At 44.9% G+C, this 18,479-nt stretch overlaps 1 protein-coding gene across 1 annotated transcript in view; it reads left to right on the top strand.

Annotated features, from left to right (window-relative positions):
* Window positions 1-18,479, top strand: part of TRRAP (transformation/transcription domain associated protein) — a 141,252-nt gene that overhangs the window by 25,747 nt on the left and 97,026 nt on the right. The window contains 10 exon segments of the mRNA XM_087729239.1: window positions 739-939; window positions 2,614-2,765; window positions 4,174-4,373; window positions 6,097-6,314; window positions 6,417-6,614; window positions 8,194-8,454; window positions 10,730-10,891; window positions 12,351-12,447; window positions 13,895-14,016; window positions 16,175-16,345. Of these exon segments, the coding sequence (XP_087585365.1) occupies window positions 739-939; window positions 2,614-2,765; window positions 4,174-4,373; window positions 6,097-6,314; window positions 6,417-6,614; window positions 8,194-8,454; window positions 10,730-10,891; window positions 12,351-12,447; window positions 13,895-14,016; window positions 16,175-16,345 (1,782 nt within the window).

The following is an 18,479-nucleotide window of genomic DNA, read 5'->3' as shown; positions in this document are numbered from 1 at the left end:
TGGCAATTAGTCGGAGGGAGGGAAAGAGAATAGTTTGTCCTCTTTTGAGAACTGTTGAATTGTAACAGGGGAAGTCTGAAACTGTAGCTTGCAAGAATTCCTGCTAGCCAGGATGGGTAGTTCATTGTTAGGGCTAAAACATGAAGAACAGTTGCAGGAACTGGGCATGTCTAGTTTAATGAAAAGAAGGACTAGGGGAGACAGGATAGCAGTCTTCCGATATCTCAGGGGTTGCCACAAAGAAGAGGGAGTCAAGCTATTCTCCAAAGCATCTAAAGGCAGGACAAGAAGCAATGGGTGGAAACTAATCAAGGAGAGAAGCAAGCTAGAACTAAGGAGAAATTTCCCGACAGTTAGAACAATTAATCAGTGGAACAGAAGTTGCCTCCGGAAGTTGCGAAGGCTCCAACACTGGAAGTCTTTAAGAAGATGTTGGATAGCCATTTGTCTGATGTAGTGCAGGTAGAAAAATAGGAACCACCTTTGGTGGGAAGGTAACAGCGTTCCGTGCGCCTTTGGCATTGAGTCACGCCGGCCAGATGACCATGGACAGCGCTGGCACTTCGGCTTTGAAACAGAGATGAGCACCGCCCCCTAGAGTCGGGAACAACTAGCACATATGCGCGAGGGGAACCTTTACCTATATTGCGTCGAAGAGCTATGAAGGTTTTGAAAACTCATCCTTCTGAGCTCTCCCTTAGAGCTTTCACACACCCACACACACCCCTTGCTTCTTAGGCTCTCTGGCGCACTCTGCGCAATCCTGCGGAGACCATTTCTCACGTGGCTTACCGCGTGTTGGGAAAATTCGGTGGAAGCAACCGGAAAATGCTGAAGGAGTCCCAGAAGTTGCACTACGTGGTGACTGAGATTCAGGGGCCTAGCATCACGGCGGAGTTCTCTGACTGCAAAGCATCCATTCAGCTGCCCATGGAGAAGGTAAGGCCTACCTTGAGTTCTTTTGGGGTTGAGCGTTTTCAGTCTGGAAAAAAAAATTGCATTCGCATACAGATTCTGGTAGAATGGTGCGGTGGCCTGGAGGTGGCGCTCTCGCCTCACAATTGGGAGGCTGTGAGTTCAATCCTAGGCAGATATTTCTCTCTCTCTCTCTCTCTGTCTCTCTCTCTGTCTGTCTGTCTCTCTCTGTCTCTGTCTGTCTCTCTCTGTCTCTGTCTGTCTCTCTCTCTGTGTCTCTCTCTCTCTGTCTCTGTCTCTCTGCTCTCTGTCTGTCTGTCTCTCTCTCTCTGTCTCTCTCTTTCTCTATCTCTGCCTCTCTCTCTCTGTCTCTCTCTCTCTGTCTCTCTCTCTTTCTCCAAAATGAGAATATATCTGCTGAACCAGATCACAATGTCTGTTTCGTTTATAACTACACCTGGGATTCATATTTTTAGGATAATTTGCAATATACAACGCACTGTATTCAAAATGTTTATGAATAAAAAATGATGATGATGATGATGATGATGATGATAATGATACAGATAGAGATAGATAGAGATAGAGATAGATAGATAGATAGAGAGAGAGAGATAGATAGATAGATAGATAGAGATAGTTAGAGATAGATAGATATAGAGATAGAGATAGATAGAGATAGAGAGATAGAGATAGAGATAGAGAGATAGAGATATATAGATAGAGATAGAGATATAGAGATAGAGATATAGAGATATAGAGATAGAGATATATAGATAGAGATATATAGATAGAGACAGAGATATATAGAGAGAGATATAGAGATAGAGATATATAGATAGAGATATATAGATAGAGATATAGAGATATAGAGATATATATAGAGAGAGAGATAGAGAGAGAGAGAGAGAGATTAGATATAGATATAGATAGAGAGATTAGATATAGATAGATATAGATAGCGATAGATAGAGAGATAGAGATAGATACAAATACAGATACAGATATATAGAGATAGAGATAGAGATAGATAGAGATAGAGAGATATAGAGATAGAGATAGATAGAGATGAGAGATAGAGATAGAGAGAGAGATAGAGATATATAGATAGAGATATAGAGATAGAGATATAGAGATAGAGATATATAGATAGAGATAGAGATATATAGAGAGAGATATAGAGATAGAGATATATAGATAGAGATATATAGATAGAGATATATAGATATAGAGATATATAGAGAGATAGATAGAGAGAGAGATAGAGAGATTAGATATAGATATAGATAGAGAGAGAGATTAGATATAGATAGATATAGATAGCGATAGATAGAGAGATAGAGATAGATACAAATACAGATACAGATATATAGAGATAGAGATAGAGATAGATAGAGATAGAGAGATATAGAGATATAGATAGATATAGATATAGATATAGATTCTGGTAGGCCTGAATGTCTCAATTTGGGTCAGATTTGACTTCTGCTGAGATCTATTCCTGGTGGCGCAGTGGTTGTTAGAATGCAGTATTGCAGGCTGACTCTGCTGAGTGCCAGCAGTTCGATCCTAATGGGCTCAAGGTTGACTCAGCCTTCCATCCCAAACGAGCAGCTCTTGGGTGTTTTCCAACGTGGTGGTGGTTTCTTGGGGTTTCCTACCGGTTGACCGAGAGAGATTCCTTTCCCATCATGGTAGGCCATCGAGACAGCCTTGGACTGTTTGAAGAGCGCCAACACGGAGCCCTACTATCGGAGGCAAGCTTGGGAGGTCATCAAATGCTTCCTGGTTGCCATGATGAGCCTAGATGACAACAAGCATGCTTTGTACCAGCTTCTTGCCCATCCCAAGTAAGGACACGGGTGGGCCTGTAAAGGAGTATATTTGGAGCTCAGAGTTGACACGAAGGGTCCTTGGTGCTCTCCGAGCTTGCTTGTTTTCTTGAAGACGTTTTATGACCCGGCCATGTAACATTGTCAGGGCTGGGAGGGGGGGGGGATTTGAGGAGAAGAAGAAGAACCAAGGAATCTCTGGTGCTCTCTGAGCTTGTTTGTTTTCATGCAGATGTTTCATGACCCAACTAGGTAACATCATCAGTGTTAAAGTATGGGGGTGGAGGAGGTGGAGGTGGAAGGAATGTGGGGTCCCTGATGCTCTCTGAGCTTGGTGGTTTTCTTGCAGACATTTCATGGCCCAACTAGGTAACAGCATCAGTGCTAGAAGGGAGTGGAGTTTGCAGGGAGGAGGAGGAGGAGGAGGAGGAGGAGAACTATGGAGTCTTTGGTGATCTCTGAGCTTGGTGGTTTTCTTGCAGACATTTCATGGCCCAACTAGGTAACATCATCAGGGCTAGAAGGGAGTGGAGTTTGCAGAGAGGAGGAGGAGGAGGGGGAGAACTATGGAGTCCTTGGTGCTCTCTGAGCTTGGTGGTTTTCTTGCAGACATTTCATCACCCAACTAGGTAACACCATCAGTGCTAGAAGGGAATGGGATTTGTGGAATGGAAGAGGAGGAGAGAAGGAGGAGGACTGTGAAGTCCTTGTTTTCTTGCAGACATTTCATTACCTGACCACGTAATGTCGTCAGGGTTAGGAGGAAGGGAGGGGGTTTGTGGAGAGGAAGAAGGCCAGACAAGGAATAATGGATGGGAACAAGGAGAAATTCAACCTGGAAACAAGGAGAAACTTTCTGACAGTGAGGGCAATCAACCGATGGAACAAAAGTTGCCTTCGGAGGTTGCGGGAGATTCATCCCTGGAGGCTTTCAAGAAGAGACTGGACTGCCATCTGCCAGAAATGGTGTCGGGTGTCCTGCTTGAACGGGTGGAGTGGGGTGGGGGTTGGACTAGATGACCTCTAAGGTCCCTTCCAACTCTGTTAATCTGTTAAAAGAGCCGAGGTGGCGCAGTGGTTAGAGTGCAGCACTGCAGGCTACTTCAGCTGACTGCAGTTCTGCAGTTCGGCGGTTCAAATCTCACCGGCTCAGGGTTGACTCAGCCTTCCATCCTTCCGAGGTGGGTAAAATGAGGACCCGGATTGTTGGGGGCAATATGCTGACTCTGTAAACCGCTTAGAGAGGGCTGAAAGCCCTATGAAGCGGTATATAAGTCTAACTGCTATTGCTATTGTTATCCATTTCCCGGATCCTTTGCTTGGATCCCACAGTTTTCTTTCCCCCAAGGAGACATCCTTCAGAGTAAATTGACGGGGTTCTTGTTGTGTGTGTGTGTGTATGTGTGTGTGGCTTTGGTTTTGACAGCTTCACGGAGAAGTCCATTCCCAACGTCATCATCTCTCATCGGTACAAGGCCCAGGACACGCCGGCCCGGAAGACCTTTGAACAGGCCTTAACCGGGGCCTTCATGTCAGCGGTGATTAAGGACCTGCGACCCAGCGCCCTGCCGTTCGTGGCCAGCCTGATCCGTCACTACACCATGGTGGCAGTGGCTCAGCAGTGTGGTAAGGATTCGGCAACGAGCCAGGCGTAACCATGAAGTACGTTTGTCCCCGATTTTGCCTGCCGGCGTAGAAGCTGGTAACCTGTAAGAAATCCTGCCCCCAGTTTTGGTCGCCACGATGTAGGAAAGATGCTGAGACTCTGGAAAGAGTGCAGAGAAGAGCAACAAAGAGGGTTAGGGGACTGGAGGCTAAAACATATGAAGAACGGTTGCAGGAACTGGGGATGTCTAGTTTAATGAAAAGAAGGACTAGGGGAGACACAATAGCAGTCTTCCAATATCTCAGGGGCTGCCACAAAGAAGAGGGAGTCAAGCTATTCTCCAAGGTACCTGAGGGCAGGACAAGAAGCAATGGGTGGAAACTAATCAAGGAGAGAAGCAACCTAGAACTAAGGAGGAATTTCCTGATAGTTAGAACAATTAACCAGTGGAACAACTTGCCTCTAGAAGTTATGAATGCTCCAACACTGGAAGTCTTTAAGAAGATGTTGGATAACCATTTGCCTGAAGTGGTGTAGGGATTTCTGCATAAGCAGGGGGTTGGACTAGAAGACCTCCAAGGTCCCTTCCAACTTTGTTATGTTAAGAGACATAAGAGACAGACAGGCAGACGATATAGATAGATGGATGGATGGATGGATGGATGGATGGATGGATAGATAGATAGATAGATGATAGATAGATGCTATCTACCTACTTACCTACAGTATTTCTCTCTCTCCCTCTCTATCTACCTACGTTTTTTTAAAATTTGCCTCTTGAAAACCTTGGTGCGTCTTATACTCCTAAAAATGTGGTATATAGACTTAAGAGACAGAAGATTAGATAGATAGATAGATAGATAGATAGATAGATAGATAGATAGATAGATAGATAGATAGATAGATAGATAGATAGATAGATGAATGAATATAATTATATAGATTAGAAATATAGACATAAGAGACAGACAGACAGACAGACAGGAGAGATAGATAGATAGATAGATAGATAGATAGATAGATAGATAGATAGATAGATAGATAGATAGATAGATATAGATATAGATATAGATAGATAAATGTAGATGTATATATATATATATATATATATATATATATATATATATATGATAGATAGATAGATAGATAGATGATAGATAGATAGATGATAGACAGACAGACAGATATAGATTAGATAGATAGACAGATAGATATAGAGAGATTAGATAGATGATAGACAGATAGATGGTAGATAGATGATTGATTGATAGATAGAGAGATATAGAGAGATTAGATAGATAGATAGATGATAGATAGATAGATATAGATAAATATGAATGGAGAGATGGAGATGATAGATTGATAGATAAAGAGAAATGAATGGAAAGAGATGATATAGATAGAGACAGTGAGAGAAATGAATGGAGAGAGATGGAGAGAGAGAGATACAGAAAGATGAATGGAGAGAGATGGAGATAGATAGATAGATAGATAGATAGATAGATAGATAGATAGATAGATAGATAGATAGATAGATAGATAGATAAGAAATTTGGAGATGAACTGTGGGGCCTTTGATGTTCTCTGAGCTTGGTTGTTTTTTCCAGACTTTTCATGACCCAACTTGGTAATGTCATCAGTGCTAGAAGGGAGTGTGTTGTGTGAAGCCAAACTACCCCTATGCCCTTCTTTAATTTCCTCCTTCCTTTCTCCTTCCGTTCCTCATGTGGCTGACCTTCCCAGGCCCTTTCCTGCTCCAGTGTTACCAGGTGGGCAGCCAGCCCAGCACCTCCATGTTTCACAGCGAGGAGAACGGGTCGAGAGGCATGGATCCCTTGGTGCTGATTGACGCCATCGCCATCTGCATGGCTTACGAGGAGAAGGAGCTGTGCAAGATCGGGGAGGTGGCCCTGGCGGTCATCTTCGACGTGGCTAGCATCATCTTGGGATCCAAGGAACGGGTAATCCACTGGGCACCCGGCCACCCTCTCCTCCTTCGGAAGGCTTCCCTCCCTCCCTGGCCCTTTGGTTGACCCCCGTCTCTTCTCCTTTCTGCCCTCCAGGCCTGCCAGCTGCCCTTGTTCTCCTACATCGTGGAACGCCTCTGCGCTTGCTGCTACGAGCAGGCCTGGTACGCCAAGCTCGGCGGGGTGGTCTCCATCAAGTTCCTGATGGAGAGGCTCCCTCTGATTTGGGTCCTCCAGAACCAGCAGACCTTCCTCAAGGCTCTGCTCTTCGTCATGATGGACCTGACGGGAGAGGTGAGTCCCTCTTAGGATGGGCCAAGGTTCACTCGTCCTTCTGTCCTTCCGAGGTCGGCAAAACGAGGACCCAGCTTGTTGGGGGGCAAGAGGCTGACTCTGTAAACTGCTTAGAGAGGGCTGTAAAAGCACTATAAATTTATGTGTTATTGCTATTCCTTCCCTCCCTCCCTCCCTCCTTCCTTCCTTCCTTCCTTCCTTCCTTCCTTCCTTCCTTCCCTCCCTCCTTCCCTCCTTCCTTCTTTTCCTCTTCCCTCCCTTCTTCCTTTCCTCTTCCCTCCCTCCCTTCTTCCTTCCTTCCCTTCCTTCCTTTCCTCTTCCCTCCCTCCCTCCTTCCTTCCTTTCCTCTTCCCTCCCTCCCTCCTTCCTTACTGTCACATACCAGAATAGAATAGAGTATAGAATAGAGAATAGACTAGAATAGAGAATAGACTAGAATAGAGAATAGCATAGAGAATAGATTAGAATAAAGAATAGAATAGAGAATAGATAGAATAGAGAATAGAATAAAGAATAGAATAGAGAATAGATAATAGAATAGAGAATTGAAGAGAATAGAGAATAGCATAGGGAATAGAGAATAGAATAGAGAATAGAATAAAGAATAGAAGAGAGAATAGAATAGAGAATAGAATAGAATAGAGAATAGAATAGAGAATAGAATAGAGAATAGAATAGAGAATAGAATAGAGAATAGAATAGAGAATAGAATAGAGAATAGAGAATAGAATAGAATAGAGAATAGAATAGAATAGAATAGAGAATAGAATAGAATAGAGAATAGAATAGAGAATAGAATAGAGAATAGAATAGAGAATAGAATAGAGAATAGAATAGAGAATAGAATAGAGAATAGAGAATAGATAGAATAGAGAATAGAATAAAGAATAGAATAGAGAATAGATAATAGAATAGAGAATTGAAGAGAATAGAGAATAGCATAGAGAATAGAGAATAGAATAGAGAATAGAATAGAGAATAGAATAGAGAATAGAATAGAGAATAGAATAGAGAATAGAATAGAATAGAGAATAGAATAGAGAATAGAATAGAATAGAGAATAGAATAGAATAGAGAATAGAAGAGAGAATAGAAGAGAGAATAGAAGAGAGAATAGAAGAGAGAAGAGAGAATAGAAGAGAATAGAGAATAGAATAGAATAGAGAATAGAATAGAATAGAATAGAGAATGGAATAGAGAATAGAATAGAGAATAGAATAGAGAATAGAATAGAGAATAGAATAGAGAATAGAATAGAATAGAGAATAGAATAGAGAATAGAATAGAGAATAGAATAGAATAGACTAGAAGAGAACAGAACAGAAGAACAGAACAATGGAATGGAATGGAAATGCAAAATAGAACGGAACAGAACAGAATAGAATGCAGGGTTGGACGGGGCCTTGGAGGTCTTCTAGTTCAGCCCCCTACTCAAGCAGGAGCCCTTGTACTATTTCAGTGTTGGAGCATTCGCAACCTCTGGAGTCACGCCGTTCCACTGATTAATTGTTCTAACTAATTTTTTTTAAACAACGTTTAAAATAAACTTTCCTCGGGGGTCCAACGCCCGCCCTCCCAGGTTTCCAATGGGGCTGTGGCCATGGCCAAGACGACCCTCGAGCAGCTCTTAATCCGATGCGCGACGTTGTTGAAAGAAGAGGAGAAGACGGAGGAGATCCTCACCGCCCAGGAGAAGTCCTTCCACCACGTCACCCATGACCTGGTGCGGGAAGTGACCTCGCCAAACTCCACCGTGAGGAAGCAAGCCATGCACTCCCTCCAGGTGGTGGCCCAGGTGACGGGCAAGAGCGTCACGGCAATCATGGAGCCCCATAAAGAGGTGAGCCTGCGCATCGTTGGCCCGCAGTTCCAAAATTGAAGCTTGAATGCTTTCTTGCAGCGTTGTTTACCCCTAGTCCTCGTGTTCTGACCCAGCTCCCCAAACACGGCAAAGCCTCTGACGTGAACGCAAAAGATTCCTTTATTAGGAGTGCCGGCAGCCCTGGCAAAAAGTTTCTCTTTCACCGCAGGCTAACAAGTCTGGCAGGGAGATGAATAGTTGTCTGCCACATCTATTCATCTCCTCCCCCTGCCTTTTATCCCCAGAGATAGGGCAGGGCTTTGCTAGCAGTGGTGGCTCTTCTGTCCCAAGGACCAGCCCATAGATTTCCACTGCTCTCCTCTCCCCTCTGTCTTCTGCACACCTATTCATCTCTGCCCCCTGCCTTTTATCCCCAGAGCTAGGCTGGGGCTTCGCTAGCAGTGGTGGCTCTTCTGTCCCAAGGACCAGCCCATAGATTTCCACTGCTCTCCTCTCCCCTCTGTCTTCTACACACCTATTCATCTCCGCCCCCTGCCTTTTATCCCCAGAGCTAGGCTGGGGCTTCGCTAGCAGTGGTGGCTCTTCTGTCCCAAGGACCAGCCCATAATTTCCACTGCTCTCCTCTCCCCTCTGTCTTCTACACACCTATTCATCTCCACCCCCTGCCTTTTATCCCCAGAGATAGGGTGGGGCTTCGCTAGCAGTGGTGGCTCTTCTGTCCCAAGGACCAGCCCATAGATTTCCACTGCTCTCCTCTCCCCTCTGTCTTCTACACACCTATTCATCTCCGCCCCCTGCCTTTTATCCCCAGAGCTAGGCTGGGGCTTCGCTAGCAGTGGTGGCTCTTCTGTCCCAAGGACCAGCCCATAGATTTCCACTGCTCTCCTCTCCCCTCTGTCTTCTGCACACCTATTCATCTCCGCCCCCTGCCTTTTATCCCCAGAGATAGGGTGGGGCTTTGCTAGCAGTGGTGGCTCTTCTGTCCCAAGGACCGGCCCATAGATTTCCACTGCTCTCCTCTCCCCTCTGTCTTCTGCACACCTATTCATCTCCGCCCCCTGCATTTTATCCCCAGAGCTAGGGTGGGGCTTCTTCGCTAGCAGCGGTGGCTCTTCCGTCCCAAGGACCGGCCCATAGATTTCCACTGCTCTCCTCTCCTCTGTCTTCTGCTCAGCCGCGTGTCGGGCACTGACATTTGAACATTGACACCTGACAGGCCTGCAGCCATCTTTTCTTTTGGATCTTTGGCCTGCTGCACTTTCTATTATTCTACTATGCATTTTCTATTGTGGGAAAATGTACGGAGTTAGATGACAGGTAGCCATAATAACATTCTTCTTAGAAAGTCAAGGTCATCCTTTGTTGCTGCACCTGGGCAGAACTGGGAGGGTGGAATCTGTCTTTGTGGCAGTAGGAGATTGGACCATGTGCTGAACTTGTGGATGTGGGGGGGCAAGACACATACACACAATCTACGTGATTGTATATAAAAATTCTACGGGGGGGGTGTACGGTGGTGGCCTATTGTCTTCTGACAAGACTTATGTCAGGCCTGCAACCATCTTTTCTATTATTCTGCTATGCATATTCTATGGTGGGAAAATGGGAGGAGGGATTGTACGGAGTTAGATGATAGGTAGCCATAACAACATTCTTCTTAGAAAGTCAAGGTCATCCTTTGTCACTGCACCTGGGCAGAACTGGAAGGGTGGAATCTGTCTTTGTGGCAGTAGGAGATTGGACCATGTGCTGGACTTGTGGATGTGAGGGGGGGGTAAGACACATACATACAATCTACGTGATTGTATATAAACATTCTATGGCGGGTACGGCAGTGGCCTATTGTCTTCTGACAAGACTTATGTCAGGCCTGCAACCATCTTTTCTATTATTCTGCTATGCATTTTCTATGGTGGGAAAATGGGAGGGGGGATTGTACAGAGTTTGACATGTAGCCATAATAACATTCTTCTTAGAAAGTCAAGGTCATCCTTTGTTGCTGCACCTGGGCAGAACTGGAAGGGTGGAATCTGTCTTTGTGGCAGTGGGAGATTGGACCATGTGATGGACTTGTGGGTGTGTGTGTGTGGGGGGCAAGACCTTGAACTTACAACTGGGTGGGGAAAACCGGGAAGCCTTCAGATTCGGGTTTTCCCAGGTGTGCCAACACGGCTCTCTTAATAAATTGGAACTTTGAGGAATCCCTTGCCTCAGACTCTGATTTAATTTTGGATGCTATTTGGAACACCTGACAACATCATGTTCTTGATCAACCCACCCCTCCCTTTCTTAGGTTCTCCAAGACATGGTTCCCCCCAAGAAACATTTGCTCCGACATCAACCTGCCAACGCCCAGATCGGTTTGATGGAAGGGAATACGTTTTGCACCACTCTGCAACCCCGGCTTTTCACGATGGATCTCAACGTGGTAGAGCACAAAGTCTTTTATACAGAGGTATTTCTCCTTTGTGGCTTTCGGATCGTTTCTTTAAAAAAATTGAGCCGTGTAAATCAGCAGCCCCGTGGATGCTTTGATTCACCGCGAGTGAAAAGGTTGGCCATTCATGAACGTTTTTATACTTACGTATCTGCATGGGGCGCGGTGGCTCAGGGGCTAAGACGCTGAGCTTGTCGATCAGAAAGGTCGGCAGTTTGGCGGTTCGAATCCCCAGCGCCGCGTAACGGAGTGAGCTCCCGTGACTTGTCCCAGCTTCTGCCAACCTAGCAGTTCGAAAGCACGTAAAAAATGCAAGTAGAAAAACAGGAACCACCTTTGGTGGGAAGGGATCAGCGTTCCGTGCACTTTCAGCATTTAGTCATGCCAGCCACATGACCACGGAGACGTCTTCGGACAGCGCTGGCTCTTCGGCTTTGAAACGGAGATGAGCACCGCCCCCTAGAGTCGGGAACGACTAGCACATACGTGTGAAGGGAACCTTTAACTTTACCATAGTAATCCAAGTTACTATGGTAAAGTTAAGAACACTCCATAGTGTACTGCTTGGATTATTTTCTCGTAACGTCTTTGGTTTTTTTAATGTTGAACACAGAGATTATGAACAAGGGACTCCAAGATCAGAGGGTTTGGTACAGAAAGGACAACTTTGTGTCCATGAATCTCTCTATCTGAAATGTAGATTTTCATTCAATACAATACAATAGCAGAGTTGGAAGGGACCTTAGAGGTCTTCTAGTCCAACCCCCTGCCTAGGCAGGAAACCCTATACTGTTTCAGACAAATGGCTATCCAACGTCTTCTTAAAAACTTCCAGTGTTGGAGCATTCACAACTTCTGGAGGCAAGTTCTTCCACTGATTAATTGTTCTCACTGTCAGGAAATTCCTCCTCAGTTCTAAGTTGCTTCTCTCCTTGATTAGTTTCCACCCATTGCTTCTTGTTCTACCCTCAGGTGCCTTGGAGAATAGCTTGACTCCCTCTTCTTTGGGGCAGCCCCTGAGATCTTGGAAGACTGCTATCCTGTCTCCCTTGGTCCTTCTTTTCATTAAACTAGATATACCCAGTTCCTGGAACTGCACGTATAGGCAAGGAAATAATTCACAGTCTCTAGACCTCCTAAATTCCACCACGAAATTTAGCCTCTCTGGTTTTAGCCTCACTGGTGCAATCCATAACAAAAAATGCAAACAATATAAATAGTATAAAGACTAATCCCTATGCAAGTAATTGGGGGTGGGGGAGAGAAAGAAAAAGAAAAACTAGTCCTATGTTTCGTGTGTGTGTGTGTGTGTGTGTGTCTGTGTGTAGTGATTGTGGTTGTGTTTAAGAGTGTTGACAGCCCAAGGATAGAAACTGTTTTTAAATCTATTTGTTCGGCTGGTTATGCTCGGTTTCTCTTTGGTCTGGAAATCCACCAGGTTGTGCCCAAAGCTGACTTCTTCTCTTTGAACTTCCAGCTGCTGAATCTGTGTGAGGCTGAAGACTGTGCCTTGATGAAATTGCCCTGTTACAAGAGCCTGCCTTCCTTGGTGCCCCTTCGAATTGCAGCTCTGAGTAAGTTTTGAAGCTAGCTGGTAGAGGTTTGCTGCATGAAAGGAGCTGGTTTCAAGCCTTAAAGACATATGTGTTGGGAAAGAAAAATTAGTATTTGCTGGCTCAGCGGCTCACCCTGACCTTAGCGTAAAATTTCCAGGATTCCTGGTCAAAATTACTAGCAATGAGGGATCTTTGGTGCTCTCGAAGCTTGGTTGTTTTCTTGCAGACGTTTCATTACCAAACTAGGTAACATCATCAGTGTACAGTCCTCTTCCTCCTCCTCCTCCTCCCCCTCTTCCCTTCCCTTCTCTTCTCTCCTCCTCTTCCTCCTCCTCCTTCTTCCTTCTCCTCCTCCTTCTTTTCCTCCTCCTCCTCCTCCTCCTCCTCTTCCTTTTCCTCCTCCTTCTCCTCCTCCTCCTCCTCCTCCTCCTCCCCCTCTTCCATTCCCTTCTCTTCTCTCCTCCTCTTCCTCCTCCTCTTTCCTTCTCCTCCTTCCTCCTCCTTCTCGCCCTCTTCCCTTCCCTTCTCTCCTCCTCCTTCCTCCTCCTCCTCCTCCCCCTCTTCCCTTCCCTTCTCTTCTCTCCTCCTCCTCCTTCCTTCTCCTCCTCCTCCTCCTCCTCCTCCTCCTCTCCCCTCCTCTTCTCTCCTCCTCCTCCTCCTCCTCCTCCTCCTTTTTCTATCTTCTATCGTTCTATATATAGATAAATGGCTGTGTGTTTGTATGTTCCAGCATAATTCTGGAACACCTCGAGCAATTTTATTATTTGATTATTTATCCTTTGGAAACAAATACTGTGGGGGATAAGACACCCCTAACGTCCCTCGGGGTGTGTGCTCTGCTAAGATACAGCCTGTGGTGCCTTACCATGGCTTCTACCATCCTGCCATAAAATGGCTTCTACTGTGCAGCGCAGTGGAGTCGCCACGGTAACAGCTTCACCGCACTCCACAAGGGGGCTCCCTCAGGCAAGGGGGAAAATCCAACATTAGAAATTAAGGGGGTATCCCTTGGTGCTTCTGGGGGCACAGGGAAAACATTTGGAACAAATTTAATTGACGAAATCAGGGCTTTTCCTGTCTTAATACAGGATTAGTGTCAACGGTCAGGCGCGGAGACAAAGGATGACCTTGACTTTCTAAGAAGAATGTTGTTATGGCTACATATCATCTAACTCTCCCATTTTCCCACAATAGAAAATGCATAGAATACTAGAAAATGTGGCAGGGTTAGAGTTAGGGTAAGATCCAAAAGAAAAGATGGCCGCAGGCTGATAATTAGGATTAAAAAAAAAACCTGGGCAGTGCCGGGTTATTAGCTAGTAATGAAATTTAAAAAAAAATGGGGGACCCTTGACGTAGCAGAATATCCACCAGAAGAGGCTGGGGTGTTTTTTTAGGATTGCTTGGGTCCTGCGTTTCGAATTCCCGCTTCAGAAGGGGGCTTCCTTTGTTCGCTTCCACGCAGATGCCTTGGCTGCCTGTAACTACTTGCCCCAGTCTCGGGAGAAGATCATCAGCGCGCTCTTCAAGGCCCTCAACTCGACCAACAACGAGCTTCAGGAAGCGGGCGAGGCCTGCATGAGGAAGGTTTGTGAGGTTGGGGGGTGGAAATGAAGCTTCCTCAGAGCGTTTGAAGCGTGGCTTCTATTAGGAGAAAAACCCAGGAGCAAAACACAACATGCCTGTTGGTTTATATCAGTGGTGGGGATTCAAATAATTTAACAACCGGTTCTCTGTCCTAATGTCCAGGTGGCTTAGTGGCCATGTGACCGAGTGGGCGTGGCCAACTCAACATTACTCAAGTTGATAGGCCCTTTGCTTTAGCTGTGACAATGTAGCAAGGGTTAACCGGAGAGGCGGTTTCTGTAAGCAGGGCAATAAAGATTAAGCTAGAAACAACACCAAAAGGTTTCCTTCCTGCCTTCCTTACAGGATTAGCCCTGCAAAGTGGGAAAAAAATCAAAATAAGATTTCTTCCAACAACCGGTTCTCTGAACCTCTTAGAAAGTTGAGAACCGGTTCTCCCGAATAGGTGTGAACCGGCTGAATCCCATCACTGGTTTATATACAGCATATACAGAAATATACGTGGTTGCAAATACCTGACAAGTAATCCATCATCATCTTTTTTTTGTATATAAAAAGTTTTTATTTTTAGACAGACATAGGCAAATAAAACATAAAACATAAAGCCATCTTCAATTACATACAGCGTATCGATTGGTTGCGAGGTTTTCCATAGTCATGACTTACAATTTATATGAAACCCCATATTATCAAGTCAAATATATTTATGTACATTATTATAGCAGTTAGACTTATATACCGCTTCATAGGGCTTTCAGCCCTCTCTAAGCGGTTTACAGAGTCAGCATATTGCCCCTAACAACAATCCGGGTCCTCATTTTACCCACCTCGGAAGGATGGAAGGCTGAGTCAACCATGAGCCAGTGAGATTTGAACAGCCGAACTGCTGAACTGCAGTCAGCTGTAGTAGCCTGCAGTGCTGCATTTAACCACTGCGCCACCTCGGCTCTTATCATTGTACCACACTTATTTGACCCTCACTATTATTCCTTCATTTTAAATTTAAAGATTTAAATATAAATATTTTATTCATTTATATTATAACAATTCATTCCATCTTAAATCTATCCAATAACAATATATCTTTATGTTATATTTTGTGTCGTTCTATCATTCTTGTATTTATAACATTCTCTAACATCTTCCATTTCCAATGTTTTTTTTTAATCTAACCACTGATAAAATAAATCCCATATCTTAAAAAATTGTTTATCTTCCTGTTCCCTAATTTCAAATGTCAATATACTCATTTCAACACATTCCATTATTTTATGAATAACTTCCTCCTGTGTTGGTATTTTCCCATTTTTTTCCCAATTTTTTAGCAAATACAATTCCAGCTGCTGTTAACACATTTACCTAGTTGGGAAAATAAATGATACAAAAACATATAGACTTTAAACCAGAGATCTTTTTTATTGGGAATCACACCGGAAACATACAATAGAGAATTGAAATATTTGATTGTAAATCCATCATCATCTTAAATCTGCACGGAGAATTTCGCAATGCGTACCGGACACAAGGAGAGAGATATACTAGGAGAGAGAGATACGTCCTCTTATGGCCTCCTTTATATAGACAGCTTCTTAAAACAAGCACCACAGTCCCTAAGCGAAGCCGCAATTCACGATGGGCATCCTTTTGCCAAAACCGGAAGCGCTGGTTTTGGAGGGAAAACCGCCGTAAAAACGTGGTCACGTGCTTGCGCTATGCTGCAAATGGCTCCGTGGAATTACGACCTGTACCGTAGTCACAGGCTATGTCGGTCCAGTGATAATAGCCAAGACTGACATGGTTTTATTACAATTGTGGTTATGGAAGTGTCATGGGAGCATTTGCGGTCTCCGAGCTGGGATGTGGGAGGAGTCACTGAATGGGTATTGTTACGGCACAATTGCCTGGAGACTGAGGTAAATCTGTTCCTCCTGGTGACTCCCCAGATTAACCTCAATCTTCGGCCTAACAGGAGCTATTCAGTGACTCTCCAGTAATTTAGTTTTTAGTTTAGTATTTTTTTGTAGTATTTTTTCCCCTTTTAGATTTCCCAGGTATTTCTTTCGCTACTTTTAGTTTTTGCCTCTTCTACCTCGGTTTCGCGCCTTTTCTTCATTCTCTCGGCATTTTCCGATCCTTCCCTGTTTTCGGCCCCTCACAGTTTTTGGAAGGCGCGACCATCGAAGTGGACCAGATCCACACCCACATGAGGCCGCTGCTTATGATGCTGGGCGACTATCGGAGCCTAACCCTCAACGTGGTCAACAGGCTGACTTCGGTGACGAGGCTCTTCCCCAATTCGTTCAACGACAAGTTTTGTGACCAGATGATGGTAAGGCTCTGGAAGGAAGGCAGAAGTTATGGGGGAAGGAACTGGCCGTATTTTTTTAATGTCTACGGAGATTCTCAGTCCTCCAGATCTTGGTTGTCCCAAAGGTGCTGTGTTTTAGGAGGCAACTGGACTTTCTGTTTTTTTTCTTTTCTTTTGAAGACTTTTTACTTCTCATTCTAAGAAGCTTCTTCAGCTCCGACTGGATGGTGGGGAATGGAAGGAGTTATACTCCTTGCAGACAGAGCTGGTCATTTGCATCCTTTTAGAGAGTCCTTGAGGCCACTTGGAGGTTTATCTGTGTCCTCAGGGTCACCCAAGTGGTGTAAATGGATGTGGAGCCTTCTTGCAGATAAATCACCAAGTGGCCTCAACGACTCTCTAAAAAGGATGCAAATGACCAGCTGTCTGTCATCCAAGAAGCTTCTTCAGCTCTGACTGGATGGTGGGGAACAGAAGGATTGATATTCCTTGCAGACAGAGCTGGTCATTTGCATCCTTTTAGAGAGTCCTTGAGGCCACTTGGAGGTTTATCTGTGTCCTCAGAATCACCTAAGTGGCGCAAATGGATGCAGAGCCGCCTTGGACTGGTTGAAAGGACCGTGTTGTAGACTGAAGATAGATGATGTTGCATCCCTCCTCCCGTGTTGAGAAAGGGCAGTTCAATTTGGACATAGATGGCCTCTTTGACCCCTCTTCTTTCAAACTAACTTCCAAGTGGCCTCAATGACTCTTTAAAAAGGATGCAAATGACCAGCTGTCTGTCATCCAAGAAGCTTCATCAGCTCTGACTGGATGGTGGGGAACAGAAGGATTTATATTCCTTGCAGGCAGAGCTGGTCGTTTGCATCCTTTTAGAGGGTCCTTGAGGCCACTTGGAGGTTTATCAGTGTCTTCAGGGTCACCTGAGTGGTGCAAATGGATGTGGAGCCTTCTTGGACCGCTTGAAAGGACTGTGATGTAGACTGAAGATAGATGATGTCGTATCCCTCCTCCTCTGTTGAGAGAGGGCTGTCCAATTTGGACATAGATGGCCTCTTCGACCAATCTTCTTTCAAACTAACCTCCAAGTAGCCTCAACGACTCTCCAAAAGGATGCAAATGACCAGCTGTCTGTCGTCCAAGATGCTTCATCAGCTCTGACTGGATGGTGGGGAACGGAAGGATTTATATTCCTTGCAGACAGAGCTGGTCATTTGCATCCTTTTAGAGAGTCCTTGAGGCCACTTGGAGGTTTATCAGTGTCTTCAGGGTCACCTGAGTGGTGCAAATGGATGTGGAGCCTTCTTGGACCGGTTGAAAGGACCGTGATGTAGACTGAAGATAGATGATGTCGTATTCCTCCTCCTCTGTTGAGAGAGGGATGTCCAGTTTGGACATAGATGGCCTCTTCGACCAATCTTCTTTCAAACTAACCTCCAAGTGGCCTCAACGACTCTCCAAAAGGATGCAAATGACCAGCTGTCTGTCGTCCAAGATGCTTCATCAGCTCTGACTGGATGGTGGGGAACGGAAGGATTTATATTCCTTGCAGACAGAGCTGGTCATTTGCATCCTTTTAGAGAGTCCTTGAGGCCACTTGGAGGTTTATCAGTGTCTTCAGGGTCACCTGAGTGGTGCAAATGGATGTGGAACCTTCTTGGACCGGTTGAAAGGACCGTGATGTAGACTGAAGATAGATGATGTCGTATTCCTCCTCCTCTGTTGAGAGAGGGCTGTCCAGTTTGGACATAGATGGCCTCTTCGACCAATCTTCTTTCATACTAACCTCCAAGTGGCCTCAATGTCTCTCTAAAAGGATGCAAATGACCAGCTGTCTGTCGTCCAAGAAGCTTCATCAGCTCTGACTGGATGGTGGGGAACAGAAGGATTGATATTCTTTGCAGACAGAACTGGTCATTTGCATCCTTTTAGAGAGTCCTTGAGGCCACTTGGAGGTTTATCTCTGTCCTCAGGGTCACCCGAGTGGCGCAAATGGTTCCTGTAGTCTGCAATTTTTTCCCTTCTGGAAATCCCTTCATAACCCAAATCTAATTTTGGAAATTTGGCGCTTACAAAATAAAAATAAAAATGGCGCGGCAGGGGAAATCGACCGCAGGAAATATAATTGTGGATTTTTTGGTCGGGGCCCCATTTG

Source organism: Thamnophis sirtalis, unplaced genomic scaffold (genome assembly GCF_051295495.1).
Source record: "Thamnophis sirtalis isolate CommonGarterSnake01/CBP01778 unplaced genomic scaffold, rThaSir2_p1.2 scaffold_14, whole genome shotgun sequence".
Classification (NCBI taxonomy): domain Eukaryota; kingdom Metazoa; phylum Chordata; class Lepidosauria; order Squamata; family Natricidae; genus Thamnophis; species Thamnophis sirtalis.
This window is presented reverse-complemented; position numbering and strand designations above follow the sequence as displayed.